This window comes from Terrapene carolina, unplaced genomic scaffold, assembly GCF_002925995.2.
Source record: "Terrapene carolina triunguis isolate 2854851 unplaced genomic scaffold, T_m_triunguis-2.0 Scaffold66, whole genome shotgun sequence".
In the NCBI taxonomy this organism is placed as follows: Eukaryota; Metazoa; Chordata; order Testudines; family Emydidae; genus Terrapene; species Terrapene triunguis.
Genome location: NW_020664417.1, coordinates 29,934,387 through 29,952,443, shown reverse-complemented (window position 1 = coordinate 29,952,443; position 18,057 = coordinate 29,934,387). Strand labels below are relative to the sequence as shown.

General features: G+C 38.1%; 1 protein-coding gene across 1 annotated transcript in view; it reads left to right on the top strand.

The window, feature by feature from the left end:
* The window catches only part of MARCHF1 (membrane associated ring-CH-type finger 1), a 169,721-nt gene that overhangs the window by 73,698 nt on the left and 77,966 nt on the right, over nt 1-18,057 (top strand). The window contains exon 2 of the mRNA XM_024218933.2: nt 5,823-5,873. Coding sequence (XP_024074701.1) covers nt 5,823-5,873 — 51 coding nt within the window. The remainder of the gene's footprint in view (nt 1-5,822; nt 5,874-18,057) is intronic.

The window sequence follows — 18,057 nt, the reverse complement described above, 5'->3', positions numbered from 1 at the left end:
GAAGATGTCAGAGAGACAGGCTGAGATTTCAATTTGGACAGAAGGAGACAGGTCTAGAGTAGAGGTAGATCTGTGATTCGTGTGCATAGAAATGGTAGTTGAACTTGTAATTGTGGATGAGATTACCCAGTGATAATATGTAAAGAAAGAAGAGAGAGACCAAGGACAGAGCCCTAGGGAGCGCTAACAGAAAGCTGGAAGGGGCATAAGGAGGATCCTCTGAAGGAGGAAGAGGCAATTAGAGAATCCAGAGAGGACTGAAGCCATGGGATGACAAGAATTTCAAGAGGAGGAGCATGGTCAGTGGTGTCAAAGGTGGTTGACAGCTCAAGGAGGATGAGGATGGTGTACTGGTTCTCAGCTATAGCTATAAAGAAGTCATTAAAGACTTTGGTGAGAGTGGTTTCACTGGAGTGCAAAGTGGAAGAAGCTGGATTGGAGCGGGTCTAGAATGGAATTGGCGGAGTGGAACTCCAAGAAGAAACATAGGGTCACAGTTTCCTTAAAACCTGTTGACTGGCTTACTGTATAAAATATCACTGTAAAGGCTTACTATTAAATTACCACTACAAGGAATTCAGTATAATTTACCATTGGTGTTATGGAATAATAAAATATCTTAAATGCTGCTGTATGGAACTTTGTCCTGTAGGTCTCTCCAGACATAGTGTTGTGGTTTTGTAATTGATATAATATGCTTTAAAAGCATTTTGTTTTGAATTTTTTAAAATGCGAGCAAACAAGTTTACACCTTTTAAAGCACTTTACAGACATTAACTAATTCATGCTATGAAGTCTTATAAAATTGTCAAGTATTAATGCTGGTTTTTATTGCAAGAGACATATTAGGAAGAACATGATAATACACTTTCCTGATATATGAAAATAAGAATAAAAATAGATGCTTGAACATTTCTTTTACAGTAGCTTTTAAATGTAAAATGATATCAAGTGTGCAGAAAAACACAGCCTGTTTTTCAGCAAAAGTGACTCTTCCATGAAAGGGAATAAATTCTTCAACAAGAAAACATATTTCAAGAAACTAAACCATTGATTTTGAAATTCAGCTTCAAAATTACATATGGTGTTACACCAGGAGTCATTTAAGGGCAAATTTCTATAGTCATAACTTCATTGCAGCTCTGTTATTATGCTCTCCTTATAAGCACACACCACCTAGTTTAATGTGGACTTGAGTTAAGAACTCTGCCTTTAATCTACATAATCTCAACCATCTTAACTTTTATTCTATTTAATTTTATTTTGGTGTGCTTCTGGATAACTGGATGTTTCTTTGAAATAACTGATTTGCTCATCTTACCACAAAGTCTCTCTTCTCTTCTTTCTCTTCATGCATGCAGCAGTAAGGTAGACCTGTAGTTTTCAAGGATGGATGATTTAGTGGTTGAGTTGATGGTTTTCAAGGAGTGGATGACAGGAGATTTCAGGCATAGGAATCCTTGTCTCTTTAGGGGAAATGAAGGAGCGGTACTCACTTTTGTAAGATTTGCAAGAGGGAGCCTTGCTGTGATGCACCTTAGAAACGACTCACATGAAAGAAGTACAAAGTTCTAGTCAAGAGCCAGATCTTTAAACAGAGTCTGTAATTTGCTCCTCCATTTTTTATATGTCATTGTTGGTGCATAAGCTTTTGCACAACACCAGAATGCTAGTTGTGCTTGCAGACCTGGTAGTTCAAAATATAAATACTCAGTTGAATGTGGATATGCTGTGTGAGTGCATAAATGTGAATTTTAGGGCTTACAGAACTTGTGAACGTAACCCATTATTTCAGTGCATCTTGCATCCCCATCTCGTGGCTGGTCCACATGAAAGAAACAGAGCCTACTACTGCTACCAGATAATATAATGTTCACCAAATGATAGGTCCTGATGAACCAGTGGATTGCAGGAAGATTCTAGATGGGTTGCCATATTTCAGGATTTATTTAAATGGGTGCTGGGTGGTGACAGCAATTCTCAATATAACACAGACTGGTTTTCCTTAAACAGCACAGTGATTTGCTTCCTGGTTCTAAATTTACATATTTCCATTTTAATTGGGTTTTTAAGAATATGTAAGCATACCAAAGTGTTCAAGCTGTTATTGAATCATCAGAGTATAACTCAACACTTTTTGCATGAAGGGTGTCAGTTTCCAACTTTCACTTCAGAGTAATTGCATAAACGTTGGCATCAGAAATTAAATTATGAGCATTAATAATATGGCTGGTTATCTGCGGCTATCTCCTATGAAACTTTTCAAAGCTGTTGAAAAATCAAAGTAACTCTCATATAATATCATTAACAACTGTCTCATATCAGCATAACACTTGTGACGTAGAATACGCCTGATATTTATGTTAAAAACAGCAACGTAGTTATAGACAAGCATCAATGTATATTATTGTAAAAGCTTACACTTTATGAAAAAGGAAAAATATAAAATTTAATACAAATGACTGTCGGGGTGAAGTGTTTATGCTGAACATAAACATGGGTGTGCAAAAACAGAAAAGTCTGGGGCTGCTACGCCTTTTAGGATTGTGTGCACTACTGCGCTTGCTCATTACTATATCTCAGTTTAACTACTGTGACTAGTCATGCCTCAGGACTGTATGTCAGCTCCTAGAAAGCAAAGTATCTGCTTTAAAGGTTCGCTCCCAGTGTAAAGAATCAACAGTGATAAGTACATTTAAAAATAGATCCCTTTCTTAAGATGTATACATGCTTCAAGTAAAGAATCCAGTGGAACAAACAGTGAACAAAGAGTGAAAGTGCCAAAATCTGTGATCAAGAGGTATGATGAGAATTCTTGAAAATTTGATTTTGGATTTGTAGGTCCCAGAGAAAATCAAAAACTACAGTGCCTGGCTTGTTCTGAGGTATTAACAAATGAATCCATATAGCCATCGAAATTGCAGCAGCATCTGAACACCAGATATCCTTATTTAATTGATAAACTGGTAAATTGCTTTTTATGAATAAACAGCAAGAAAAAAATGCAACAACAAATTTGCTTATGTAAAGGTGCAACAGTGTCAGAAGCACCATTGCGGGCATCCTATCTCAGATCATCGAGAATAATGAAAAATAAAACACCTCGCATGATTGGAGAACAACTTCTGCTTCCAGCAGCTATTGACCTGGGAAGTCATGATTGGTACTGAAGCTGCCTGAAAACTGGAAACTATCCCACTGCCTGACAACACTGTACACAGAAGAATTTAAGATATGCCTTCTGATATCAAAACACAGGTCTTTGAGAAATTAAGGCTAGGGATACATGCACACTACAATTGGATGAGTCAACTAAAATGGTTCAAAAAGCCAAGAAGTAGCATTTGTATGGTTTGTGTGAGAGGGGGACTTTAATGGGGAAAAACATGCTTTTATTCAGAAAAATTCCAAGTCATGCAATAGGGCGAGGAAATTTTTTAACTACTAAATGAATTTATAATCATCATCAACAATATAAATAGGAAAAACTGTGTGGGCATTTGTACAGACGGAGCTGCCACTATGAAACACTAAAGAAATTGTACTGAATGCTAACGCAATGTACTGCATTATCCACCGCGAAGCACTGGCAACAAAACAAATGGATGCAGAATAGCATGAAGTTCTTAATAGTGCCATTACAATAGTAAACTTTGTCAAAGCAAGACACTTGAATTCATGTTTACTTGCTGTTTGTGTTCTATGATGGGCACAACTGATGATACTGACCTGCTTCATTCACAAATGTGTTGGTTGTCTCACGGAAAAGTTTTGGAATGTGTTATAAAACTTAGAAACAAACTGCTGTAGTTTCTGTCAGGAGTTAACTCTGATTTGGCAGATTGCTTCAGCAATGGTGCTTGAATGGCCAGATCTTGCGGATATCTTTAATGCAGTGTATGCCCTTAATTTATCTTTGCTGGGTAGTAATATCAATATTCTATTTTTGCAAGACAAATTGAAAGTTTTCCAGAGGAAACTTCACATTTGTTAAATTCTAATTGAGACTGAAGTAACCGACGTTTCCACTTCTTTCAGAAAAGCTCAATAGCACTGACAACATGTTTGACAGCATCAAATAAAACACACTTATTAGTACTTCACCAAAAATATTCATGTTACTTCCCCAAATTGGAATCTGACTGGATTGGGGGCCCAATTTACAGTAAACTCAGAAAATCTGCATTCTCTGGAGAGCAAAGAAAAGAATGAGTTCATTTAATTCTCATGCATTAGTTTTCTGAAGATGAGATTTCCTTCCCAGTCATTGGAAACTTTGTTTGGGGATTAAATGTGAGTACCCTGCATTGTCAGAAAAAGCTTTTACCATTTTGCACCACCTACCTGTGTGAAAAACAGCTTTTCCATGCTGACAGCAATTAAGACCAAACAATGCAACAAGTTTCTTGTTGAAAATTATTTCAGACTTTTAAAATAGGGTAGAAAATATAACCTGAAAAATATAATGTGAAAAAAATACATATTTTATGGAGGTCATAATCTATGTTTTTCTTGTCACCCCAGATGGTGGATTCAAATGCTGGTGTGATTCTGGTAGCTATTACTTCCCAGAAGAGCTGAATTTGAACCAGGCACTTTTTATGTAGGTTTTCATAGTGTTTACTCTAGGAAAAAAATTTTTAAAAAAATATACAGTCTCAAACATCAGTTTTATATCCATGCCAAATGTATTATGGACTCTCTGGGCCTACATTCAAGGTACCCCACTTAAACCTCTAAATGGCATGCAGGAAATTATGGGCCTGAACAGAGACCTTCCTCCCCAACAGTGGGGAATTGCCAGTGCAGAGGGGATTGAATCCGGGACCTTAAGTGCTAAAAACACAAAACTAAATCACTTGAGCTAAAGGAGCATCTGTTATCTCAGCGGTTCCCAAACGTTTTATTAAGGTGATGCACCAACTGTATTTGGACCCACAAACTGTAACTGCAACAGCAATATTGATTTTGTATTAACTTCACAAAAACATTACTGTCTCCAACATACAACAGTGAAATAGTACGTGCAGTGAATGGATGAGCTCTATGCTTCAAAATAAAATTCTTAGAAAAGGGAGATCCAGATTTGAGAAGGCATCTTTTATCAGACTAAGTTAAGCTGATACAAGAGTGGCAGAAGTATTACTGCTGAATAGTTAATTGAACCAATGGAGCCCTTTTTCTGTGAATTGTCTGCAAACACAATTTGATTTATTAGTAATCATTCAACAAACACTTTATGCTAGTATATTTAAGCATATATAGTATTTGTGAGCTATTTACTGTGACTGTCTCTGACAAGTCACAATTTGTTGTTCACAGTATGTGATTGGTCACTTAAGCTACATTTTGTTGCCATTTCTTCTCCATAAATGGATGATTGAAATTTCATGAACAGAGATCAGTGGGAATATTGAATGCCTATATTTGTGTACAACATATCTTTGTTTACATGCGGATAGGGGTGTTCACATCAAGCACTTCCCAACATTAATGCATATTCAAACCTCTTCGCTCAAGTGTTCGTGGAAAAACAAACAAAAAGAGGCCACATTGAACAGCAATTCAGAAATCAAATTAATTTCTCCACTCTATTTTTTTTATAGCATGCTCAGTTTTTATTAGCATGCACGGTATGAGCAATTTTGGCAGCCAGTTGCTGAGCTGCTGGAGAGTATACGACGTGTGGACTAACACACAAGTGTATGCACAGAACTCAGTATGTTCACAGTCAAGATTAAAGAGTTCAGTTTCTTCTCAGTCTGAGCTCGTAGAGTCTAGGTTACACCTAATTCAGTAATTCGTCCAATTTTGTTTTCCAGAATGACAAATCCCCAGGGCGCTCTACAAGTCGATCAAGTAACATTTCAAAGGTAAGTGGAATATGTTAACTTATTTATTTTTATATAGAATTCCAAGTCATAGCAATTTATTAAGTGTAATGCAGTACTTTATTCCACTATTCAGATACCATATTTTGACATTTTCTTTGTATTCACCAGTTTGTAATTTTAGGCTGCCGCGCTTTCATTGCAATGTAAAACACGTTAAAATACATAACAATCTTTTTTCCCCACTCAGTATAATACCTTTGGGAAATATGCTGTCATCTTTGGTCTAAGGCAGAATTATTTCTTACTCCGTTCTAGAATGATGGCACCATAGTTTGCAATATGTTGCAGTTATGATTGTATCAGCATTTGCTTTCGGAGTCCCATCTACAGGGATTTACAACTAGTACATTTACACCAGAAATGGGCCAGTGGTAGAATCTCAGATCCCTTTCAGTTTCTTGGGGGCAGTAAGAGAGTGTCTGTTTCAGACTTGGATCCATGGATTTAACCAACTCTTATGGTTTTGGTTCAAATGTGGCTGAAATGTCAAGTCCAAAATGGCAGAAAACAGAGTTAAAAACTGAAATCTCACGAGAGCAGTTCCAAAGGTTTTGGCACTATAGAAGCCAAATCCAAATACTAGCCATAATCTAATTTCAAACCCCATCCTATACTTGATCCAGATCTGAACACTGTCTTCAGTCCTTCTCTAACAAAAATGTATGGTGCGCTGGACCCTGCAATAAAAGGTTTTATCCCCATATCAACATTTGATTTGAAAATGCTCACTCTAGTAATTTTTAAGTTACATGACAGCAGTTCAAAGTTTAAAAAGGTGTTCTGCTCTTGTATAACAAAACTATGGCTTTGATAAAACCACTGTAGTGTATAGTATGATCTAGTCTCTTGTTTCTTTCAGGATTTTTTGTAATGACTCTATGATGTCAAATTCCTCTTTTAGTGAGTTTAATGATAGATTTATAGGAAATTCAAAATTGAGCCTCAAACTCTAAGTCTTAACTTAGTCTGTTATGCCTTTATCTCATACCATTGGCTAAAAGAAAAGGACCGGTGTTGAATTGTAGAAAGGGTTCTGACAGGCTTAATTAATGCTTGTAAAATGCTTTGACATCCTCAGATGAAAGGGGCTATAGAAATGCAAAGTATTAATAATAATTAATAAGAAGAATGAGCTCAGGTACCTCTCATGATAGGAGACTGAACTAAATAACAGATACCCTTAGTTCTGGCAGTGAAATTACAATTATGTATGTTTGGTCCTAACTCTGAATTCCTCACTTTTTAATTTTTGACAAATTCCTAATATTATCAAGTATCCGAAGAAGTGGGTATTCACCCACGAAAGCTCATGCTCCTATATGTCTGTTAGTCTATAAGGTGCCACAGGACTCTTTGCTGCTCTTAATATTATGTAAATGTAGTGTTATGTGTGTGAATATTAATAGTGCCATTATAGATGGGCCCAAACTGATACCCCAGATGCAAAGACTCTTGAACTTTTGGGAAAGTTTTGATTCAAACTTCACTCTACTATATGCTGAACTAAACTCAAAACCCTAATACTCCCAGACTTTGGGAGGATCCAGAGATTGTGGCTCGGTGCCTCCTTAATTTTGAACCGGGTTACTTATAATAACTAAATCTATGACGATTTACAATACATAGTTGTCTGTTTTTCTAACAATGTCAAAGTACATGAATTACTTGTAAATTATGACAAAGCCACAGCATCAGCGGTTCATAAATAATCAGTAAGGGACTATAGAAATATATTCAGTGTGTGTTAAGGCAGAACATATCTGCTACTAACATTTCTCTTAAAGTGACCTCTGTGGAGACCAGTTTTTCTGGATGATACTCTTTAAATATGATGTGTACAGCTTACAAATTAGCTATTGCAATGCAAAATTATCCAGACTTGCCCTTTCTTAGGCTGTCTCCTGCTCATCTGTAGTATGATGTCATTCCATTTGACCAGCTACATTATATATTCCACTAATAGGGAATATGCTGGCGTATACTTGACAGGGGATCCAATGTTTCCAATTAATTTTCTGCTCCGGAAAACATTTTTTAAAAAGAAAATACATGGCTTTAGATTAATATAGTGTGGTACAAAACCTGATCTAATTGAAATGATTCCCAAAACGGCATAGTTGTACAGCATATTTTTTCCCAGAGCAACATTAAAAAACCAATACTGTTCTCATTAGGGGTGATCCTGCACCCATCAAAGTCAATTGCAAAGTTCCCATTGACTTCATTGGTGCAGGACCAGACTTTAAGTCTTTATCTAGTGATATGAAATACAATATCAAAGTATGTTGCTTTTATTCTACAGGTTTCTGTCTGTAGTATTTCTGTAGAAATGGGGGGGAGGGGAGAGGAGGAGATAGGATCTGACCCAACGCCCAATGGAAAGATTCTTGCTGACATCAATAGATTTTCGATCAGACCCTATTTGAGATTCAGTATATCAAAGATTTAGCAAATACAGATTCATATTTCATTTTCTGTGGACTGATCAAATAACTTCTTCAAACCTGCATCTATCTAGAAGTTGCCATGAATTGTTTTTTACGTTGAAAGTATCTGCTGAAAAATAAAGTAAAATAAATAAATAATTAAATCATCATCGTGCTGGGAATGTGCTTAGTTGAGCCTCTGACTCCCCATCATAGGGGTAGTGTATTCAGTTGAATTAAAGGCAACATCTTGGTAGTACAATAGTTTCATTGTATTGATTATGCATTTGGCAAAATATGTACATGTTCTGCTCATTTTGGATTATATGCTCTAAAAATAGCGGTGTAGACACATTGCAGCTTGGGCTGGCACTCAGGCTCTAAAGCACAGGTTTGGGTGGTGGGGTTTGGGTTTTAGTGCCTGAGCTCCAGCCCAAACCATAATGTCTAAGCACCATCTTACACAGCTGTTTTTAGAGTGCTAGCATGAGCCTGCTAGCCTGTAGACCCAGGCTGGGAGGCCTGCACGCAGATGCAGTATAGACATACACCCTGAGGCCTGTAGCTATGTAGAACATGTGTAATTAGCTTAGTTAATCATGTACTTAAAAGTAACAATTCCATATTTTTTTTAATTCACCAAATTCTAATTTAAAAGAATGTGGGAGAGAAGCAGAGAGAGTTACAGGACTTTGAAATATAAATAAATAAATATTTCCTGTTAGAATATTTTCTCCTTATAATCCAAAATGAGCTGAGTATATACATATTTTGCTTATTTTATATATGAATCCCCAGTAAGAATTTGCTCACTGAAGTATTTTAAACAAGCTATAGGAAAAAAGTTTTATTCATTAGAAGTTGATTTTTGTATTTGTGGTAATTCATGGTTTATACATAAATTAAAACAACAAAGGTGTCAATTTATGAGTGGTTGATAATAAAATAGTTATTGGGAACAGAGTCAATAAATGTAATGTGCACTTGACTCTAAAGGTCACCTTAGAAAATGATGTAGATTTATTGCTGGTGAAAGGTGCCAATTTACACACCTAGTGAATGAAGTAATTTGATTAACTAGAGAGCAGCAGCAGGGCAAACTTCACAAAAATGCATGCCCAACAACATGCTCAGTGCTGTAGTAGGTGGGACTTTTGCTATGGGCCAGAAATGGTAGTGGATCCTGAGGGTTGTTGGGTGCAAGAGGGGACTGAGGTAGTCTCACCCACTTTTTCCACTTTCCATTAGAGCCTGCCACCTTTTAAGACTCTCTAGCCTTCCATTCAGTCCTCCATTCCAGCTCCACCTTGATCCTGTGGCCTTCCCCTCCATACTAGCAGCTGCTGCATCACCTCTACCATTTCCCCTCCCTGGAGCTCTGTGCTAATCTGGCATTCACAGAAGGAGAGATAATGAGGATGCCTGAAATGCAGGCACCACAGTAGTCTGTGGCAGCCAAAAAAGGAGTTACTACAGCTCCTGCATCAGCCCAGCCAGATGTGTGAGGTTCCAGCTGGCTGAGGGGTTACATAAAGGGCTGTCAAATGCCTGAGTGTCCTGCACAATGAGTGACATTTAGCAGTCCTGAAACGGTTCAATTTAATAAGTGTTACGTAGGAAGTAAAGAGATTTATTTTGTTTAATAAAAGGATACCAAATAGCAAAATGCTGTTCAGTTTCCTCCTTTGCTCATATTAGTAAGTTTTCCATGTCAAGAATATCCCACAATCGGAAATGGGGAACAAAAGCCCACTGTGGGCATGAAATGAAGGGCCAGATACTCAGCCAGTGTAAATTGGGATAGCTCCACTGAGTTGAATAAAGCTATACTGATGTATACTGTAGATATGGCCCGAACTGTTCAACTTTCTGCTTCTTTTATAACTTCAGTGAGAGGTCTGGTGAAAGTTACAAGCTCTGTTCTACTTATTATGAACATTCATTTTGAAACAAGAAAGAGTCTCTAGTCTTTCAGTGTAGAGCATAACCCTCAAAATTGAAACCAGTCACTACAGGGGCACGTCCAGCAGTCCTTACTCTGGCGAAACTCCATTAATAATAGAATGTGTGATCTTTAACCTTGTGGCTCTCTGTTTAAATCTAGCTCATGTTGCTGACAACTTTTGGTTTCTCCCATCTATTCATTGTTCTCCATACTATATGAAGGTCCAATTCCAAGCACAAAACTACTTACCACAATAGGCACCTTTGTGGCAGACTTACTAGAGTCCAAGGAGGTTTTTTTTCCCTATTGTCTCCCCAAAGTAAACCACAGCCACTGAGATGTAAACAAAGAAACTGTTGAGGCGGGGACGGAAAGATGTAGAAGACCTTTTTGTGTTCAGTTGAGGAATGATGATGATGTGCAATGCTAGACTTCAGGAGAGAAACACTGGTGGAACTCTATCTGTGATCATTGAGAAGAGAAGCTGGTCTTTTATCCATTTAGGATCCAAGTCCCAGCATTTTATTTTGGCACTTCCCAGCCCAGGCTAATAAGTACTATCATTAGATCGAGAGATAGGTATGTAATCTTTTTATTACAATATTTTTAATCAAACCTATGGAAATATCTCATTGTGTTTCAAAGATGAAAATTGTATTTTGGGTTTTGGGGGAGGGAATTGGAGAGGAAAAGTCATTCTTATTTTCTCCCAACCATTTTGCTCATCCATCTGTTTTCTTTCCATGCTGATTTTTGTAAATCTGCCAAGGAGTGCTCTGGATGTAGCCACGGAGCTTATCTTAAACTTGTGAAGTAATTTTCACATCACTAGGTGCACTCAGTCTGGAGAGGAAGAAATACTATCCTAGGCTTAGAAGGCAGCTCATCGTTAATATTTCCATTTCACATGGTCACCCACATTTCATACTCTTCTTGATTGTTGTTTGTTATCCTTTCTGACAGAAATGGATCATTAATGTGCAACAGTTGGCACTAACATTTTGAAAGATACTTCTATGACCCCAAACACTTAAGCATTAGGGCAAACAATGGGGGAGGGTCTGATTTTTGCAAAAGATTTATTAAAAATCAAGTAGAGGATAATCTACGCATGGAACTAATGCTGTCTGTCTGCCGTAATCCTCCAGTTTCAGTCTGTAGGTTTGCACAGTATTGATTCCTGTGGTCAATTGTGGTTGGTTTCAGAGAAAATCCATTGAGCATGTTAGTTCACTTGCTGCAACTGTAATAGATTTGGCCTATCTTCTAGTGCCCTTCTCCTTTTGGACCAAGTTTTATCCTGTCATGCTTCTCAAGGAATCCTGGGAAACTATCTTCAGCTGGGGTAGTTCCTGTAATTGGGTCGTCTTATAAAACACACTCCCACTCATTGACGTCTCTTATTGCAAAGTCTGTGCAAGAATAGTCATCTCTTCCTGAGATCAGTCTCACACACCATAACAAGGTTTCCTGGCTCTTTCCTTAGAGCCTTAGCTCCAGGGCTCCCTTCTTGTCTGCCTTGTCTGTTTGGGTTTCTGGAGAAGTTCCTTTCAGCAGTAGCTCCAGTGGCAGTCCATTCCTAGGCACTTCCTCTATCAAATGTAATATCCATTCTGGTCAATTTCATGGCCATAGGATTTGAAAATTAATAAAGTTCACATTTTCAGATGTTTTCATCGGAAATTTCAGGGTGTTGGAACCATGCAGGGTCTTGACTAGGGATATAAATATCTGTTAAAAAAGTTAACCAATTAAACAATTAAAATTATGTTGTTTAATTGGTTAACCAGTTAAAGGGAGAGGGGCTGGGGCTGCTTCGGCTAGCCCGTGTAGCCTGGGGCTGTTCTGGGCGGCTGGCCCGCGTGGCTGGGGGTTAACAGTTAGGGTCGGTTAACCGGTAAGACTAATGTTTACCAGTTAACCGTTTTTAGTATTTTACAGCCCTAGTCCTGACCCAAAAGGGGGTTGTGGAGGGGTCACAAAGCTGCTGTTGGGAGATCGCTGGATTGCCGCACTCACTTATGCTTCCTGCAGCTACAGGAGGTTTCTGGAGGTGGTGGTGGGTCTGATCTCCCCTGTGCTGCTGAGAGCGCTCCAGCCCAGAGGCTCCTAACTGCTAGTCCCTGCCAGGCTGGGAGGAACAGGAGTTGCTCTTCCCCTGCACAGCCGCTCTCAGGGGGAAATTAGACCCACCTCTGGGTACTTTTCCCATGCTGCTGGGAGCAAGCACCCTGCTTCCAGAGCCTTTCCCTGCCACCTCCCCCCCACACCCCGCCAGAGTCTTTAACTGCCATGTGTAGCTACACACTGCCGTGTGGTTGCAGCCTGCTTTTCACTGTCATGTACATGTACCCAACACACTGCCCAAATGTAGACGAGGACTATTCCAATTGGTTGATGGTCTGTTTTAATCATGGCTAAATAGTGAAATGATTGTGTTTAATTTCTGTAGCACTTCTGAAGGAGGCTTAGTAGTACTCTAGATTTTTCTATGCACCGCTTGAGTTGCCAGATATTCACTATCACTGGTTATCTGCATGGATAAAGAAGGAAAGACTAAAATTAAAGTTTTTTTTTTAATTTTTCCATTATCTGTCATCTCAGGGAAGGGAACTCCTTGAAAATCAGTCATGCATAAAGATGCTCAACCCCTTTTGTCTCATTGAAATGAGTTTCAGTGCACTACTTGTATTTCTGTCTGAAGAACTGAGTCTCATTACAGCTTGCAGACATTTAATGACTGAATAGAGAAGAATTATTAGGTCATTCACAGCAGGCGCCAACTGTAGCTATCTGACTTCCTTTGCAAGTAATGTCCAAGTTCAAGCAAAGGATTGCACATAATCTAATAGATATACTTATAGTAATATTGCCTGTTTTTCATTTTAAGCACATCTATTGCTATCACAGGATCTATAGCATGTGAGTCCAACTAGATTACTCAGGTTAAAATCAAGTCTACAGGTAAATGAAATATTTGAGAGGAGGGAAAAAGGGAAAATATTCTTAAGTGAGTTTATGAACATTTTATTTTGAATATGAAACTTTTTATAATTTCATTAAGTATTTGCCCAGTTTTGTGACTTGTTTAACCTGGTACCATTATGAATGAAAATTGACTCATTTTCAGGATTAAAGGATATTTTTCAAAGAAAAATGGCCAACTTTGAGTGTCGGAGACTTTGCCTTGAAGACATTTCAAAATTCATATTTTTGCATGTTTTTATGTTAAAACAGTGATTTCACCAGATTTCATAGGAAAGTAGAATTTCAGGGATGTAAAATAATGAGAAATATGTTGAAAATTTTAGTGTGAAAATGTGCAAAAGAATTTCACCACTTTAACAAAGCATTAGTCAAGAATTTTTAGGCTCTAGTCAAATTTCATTGTTACCCTTTGCTCTATGGTGTCTTTCACTGCAACATATTTGATAAGGTCTTTTCTGAGTAGATTTTCTGTCCATGTTACTTACACAAAAGGTCAACTTTATTTTTTTTAATATGGCAGTAGCTAGTTTCATTTTAAATAGCTGTACATTTTTTTCTCTTCTTTATCTCACTCTCATCTCTATCTCTCACACAATCACATATATTTATATCTTTGTTTTGGTCTATTGCTTACTCTGTTCGTTCATTTTGCAGACTCTTGATGAGAGACTGTGCTGCATTGTCGAGAACTCTGTAGTTATGCTCTATCACAGAGGTAATTAATCAGGTATTTATGTGATGTAAGGACCCAGAAAATTAGAGGGGAGAAGATTAGCATTGGTTGTAGTAATAGTCACTAGGACTCTGGAGATGAGTTTAAAAACATCATAACTCAGTTTATGCAGAGATAGAAATTCATTTCCTGAGTTTAACTGAAAATGTAGAAGCAAACTGGTGAGGAAGAATTTCACATTAGTCTAGTTCCACAGAACTTCAGACACCAAGCACTTGAGCAGGATATCAAGACATTGAAGCAAAGAAACAAACTCAGAGGCTAATTATACCCAGAGGGCACAACAGTTTCTAACTGCTACTGGAAATATAGCCTTATAGGGCCTCACAGTTGAGGGCAACTACATCTGCTTTTCCCCTCAGTGGTCTAGCCTTTCTTGGGCTTCTGGCAACCCTGGCTGTTGCCTCTCTTGGGTGGAGACATGTCTCTCTCCTGCCTGTAGTTCTGGGCTGAACAGTTCCCTGCCTTCACTGTGTTATTCCCAGTAAAATACAGACTGTCTAAACAGGCTTCTTTTGCCTTCTCTTCAGAGACTAAAAACAGTGTAATTGCTCACAGATATAAGTTACCACACAACTCTTTCTAAGCAAGCCTATTTTATTCTTAAGGTAAAAGCACTACAGAGAATATATTTTCAAACAATTAAAGAACCTATACATGTGATAGTAAGCTTACCAGAGATCACCCCCCAACTCCAGCAGGAGTAGTCAGTCAGCCCACAACCAGGGGTTTTCCTGTGGTTTAAAGTTCATCACACCGCTTTGCTCTGAACAAGAACCCAGCCCTATGGGCTGCAGTTGACCAAAGTCCTTCCAATCCTTCCTTAAGCATTGGGGCCCTCTGTAGATTGAAGGTCCTGTCTGTTTCCTGGATCCAGGGAAAAGGTCAAGAGTCAGTTTAAACTCAGGTTGTTTATCCCAATGTCCTTTCTTTGTCCGCTGGTCTTTAGATAATCCCCCTTGGATCTTTGAAGAGACCACAAATAGGTAATCAGCCAGACAATAGGCACCCTCCCCAGAATGAAGCTTGAAAGAGTTGATAACCAAAGGAATTACATTAGCACACACCCCCTCCAATAAAATTTACATCCAATAATACATAAACAATTGCCTATTTAATACAATGGACCCCAAAGGGATTAAACTTAATTCAATAAGGTTTGTCCAGGATTTTGCAGAAAATTGCCATCTGTCACATAGGGTAAGTTTTCACTAGTACAAGTAGTGTGTTCTTTTCTATGAGCGCTAACATGAGAAAACTGTCTCGCTGTGAAATCCAAGTGCACACAAGGCAAAGCAGTAGTTTTACTTCAGTGTAGATGATTGAGTAAACCCTAGTATTTTACAGCTTGATCTCTGCTAGCTTTCTCTTTGTAAAAAGTACATGGGGAGACATCTTGGCCCCATGAAAGACAATGGGAGTTTTTGCTATTGACTTCAATGGGCCCAGGATTTCATCAGTCTTTTGTTAATTAATGAAGACACAGCATTCATAATAAGCATTTTGCAGATGCCACAGTTAGGAAGCGTGCACAGGTACTGTAACTCTGCCCCCCTTAAACTGAATTAATTGTCCGTCGAGATATGTTCCTTGGTTTCTGTAGTAAAAGGACACTTTAAAGGGTGGGAGAGGGGACATGAAATCTGTTTTACTGTGTTGTCTTTTGAATCCTCTTTGTAAGGCAAGGCCAAAAGAGTGCTTGTTTTTACAACATGTGGATGTGTGGTGCTTGTCGGGTTAGGAGTGAGGAGGAAGGAAGGGTTAGACCTGCTTTGCTGGCAATGAGTGTGCTTTTCTCACAGCTTTGCAATAATAGACTGTAAACTCTTAGGGGCAGGGACTGTCTTTTTATGTCATGGGTACAGTGCCAAGCACAATGGAGTCCCGATTATGGCCCCCAGGCACTGCCATATTACCAATACATAAGAATAAGAAAATAGAAAATAATTGGGACTGTGAGGGGTGGAGATATCCAGATTTGGTTTGTATTTTTTTTCCTGCCTGGTGCTTGTATGTGTGTAGGCGAATGTGCTACTCTTCTAATTATGGGGCGGGGGAGATTGGGACAATATTTAGAACTCTTGGGAAGGTCTGATTGTCTATCCCGGGAACTGTCTTTTAAGTGCCTTTATTTAAATCTAAATAAATAAAATATCTAGTCTTTTACCACAGGAGAGTATATTTCTCTTCACTGCCTGTGTCGTTTCTCTGTGACTGTTCTTTGTCTTCCTAAACGTCTGAATTATTTAAGGTGTATGATGATATGAGAAAGATCTGGTGGATTCATTTCTTTCCATTGTGGTTATCTGGAACAAATCTTGTCTTTGAAATATAACCCTCTGAGAATATGTTTATGTATGTGTTTGTGAGACTGACTGGTTGTACTAAAATGCTTCTTGGGAGAAATGCTTCTAACACATAGTAATAATCTTTCTGCATGTTCACTATGATTCAAGTACCCCTTAGTTAGTGATGGAAGCTATATGCTCTCCGTGCAGAAAGTCTTAAAAATTCCCTGATGGGAGGTTTGTGCTTATTTTCCAATTAAAAGAAATTCAGACTCAAAGTAAATTGTCTGATTTTGCTTGGCTCGGTTACTTTTCAAAAGCCCAGCACAGGCAGTAGACTACTCTTTCTTTGGCATAGGGTCTGTCATATAAAACTCAGTTGAGTTATAGTTGGAGGGAGGGAGAAAGATGAAGTGTGGTAATACTCATTGCCTGGTTTAGAATGTGGAGAACAGTAACACTCAATGGACAGAGACTGAAAGATGGAATTGATTTTTGGTGTACCTTTACCCTCACCTTATCTAATATTTTTGTCACCAAATATTTATCAATTTTGTCTCTTCTCATGATATTATAAACAACAAAAGGGGCACTGGCATGTCAAAGACATATCTGCTAAATGTTTGGATTAATGATTACATTAAAAATGCCAAATTACTGACCTCACATGATTTGGTATTTTGAAGCATCTGTTCTAGATACTGTTTTAGAGGAATATTTATAAAGATTCACTATATGCCCATTTACATACTGCTTTCTGTCTAAGGGTTTAAAAAATGGTACACGCAGACTTCACTGATGGAAGATTTTTTTCATAGTTTACAATCTATTTTACCCATCCTAAGTTAGAAGTATGGAGAGCTATTTCATTCCTTCAATCAAAGCTGAAGATTCTTCTGCCTAGGTTTTCAAATTCTTAGTTTGCCCTCTATATAGCACTCTGAAGTGCAAATATGAAGCATATCTTATCACAATATAAGTGGCTGATTTACACAATAGAAGCAAAACTCAAGATGCCATGCATAATGTAGCTTTTCTATAGCTGCAAACAGCACATTTCCTTAACAGTGCAGCTATCCTGGAATGCACACTACACACTATCAGACTGTATAATTGTAATAAAGTGGTTGTGAGAGTGTTAACTGGGTTACCTAGTGTATTATGGGATGGAGCTATGCTCTGCCCCTCCTTTACTTCGCATTTTAGTCAGGGGAGTTTTCCCACCACTGTGGTGTGATACAGTTAAATAAAGCAGCAAGTTTCCACCCTGCAGTTCTGTGAATAGACTTATTTTTGTTGCTCTGAGCAGTCTCTTTATGCAAATAACCACTGCTGACTTAGGTTTTAGAAAAGAACATGTATTTTTCACAGAACTGGGAGTGTTCTTTAAAAAAAAAAAAAAAAAAGTATCTATATTCACATCCTGCAAATGATAGGCTGGCCTTGTGCATCTGCTTACTATCCGCTGTAGTATTGGGGTTTAAGATTATAAATATTTAATCCCACATACCCTGGTACAGTGGCAGCATGTAGCTGGTAATTGGCCCTTGTCTGTGATTCTTAATAGGCCTTTCCAAATTTTGCACTAATCCTTTGAATGGGTATTCTTTTCTGAATTACTGTGACTTTTCAAAGGGCTATATTCCATCTTTTTTAAAACATAACTCCCAGTTGAGTCCGATGGGGATAGTGCATAAATCTGAGGTATAATAAGGCCCTTATTTATTCAGATGTATAAGAGAGTGAGCATATCCTATACCAGTGGTCTCCAAAGTGGGGTGCG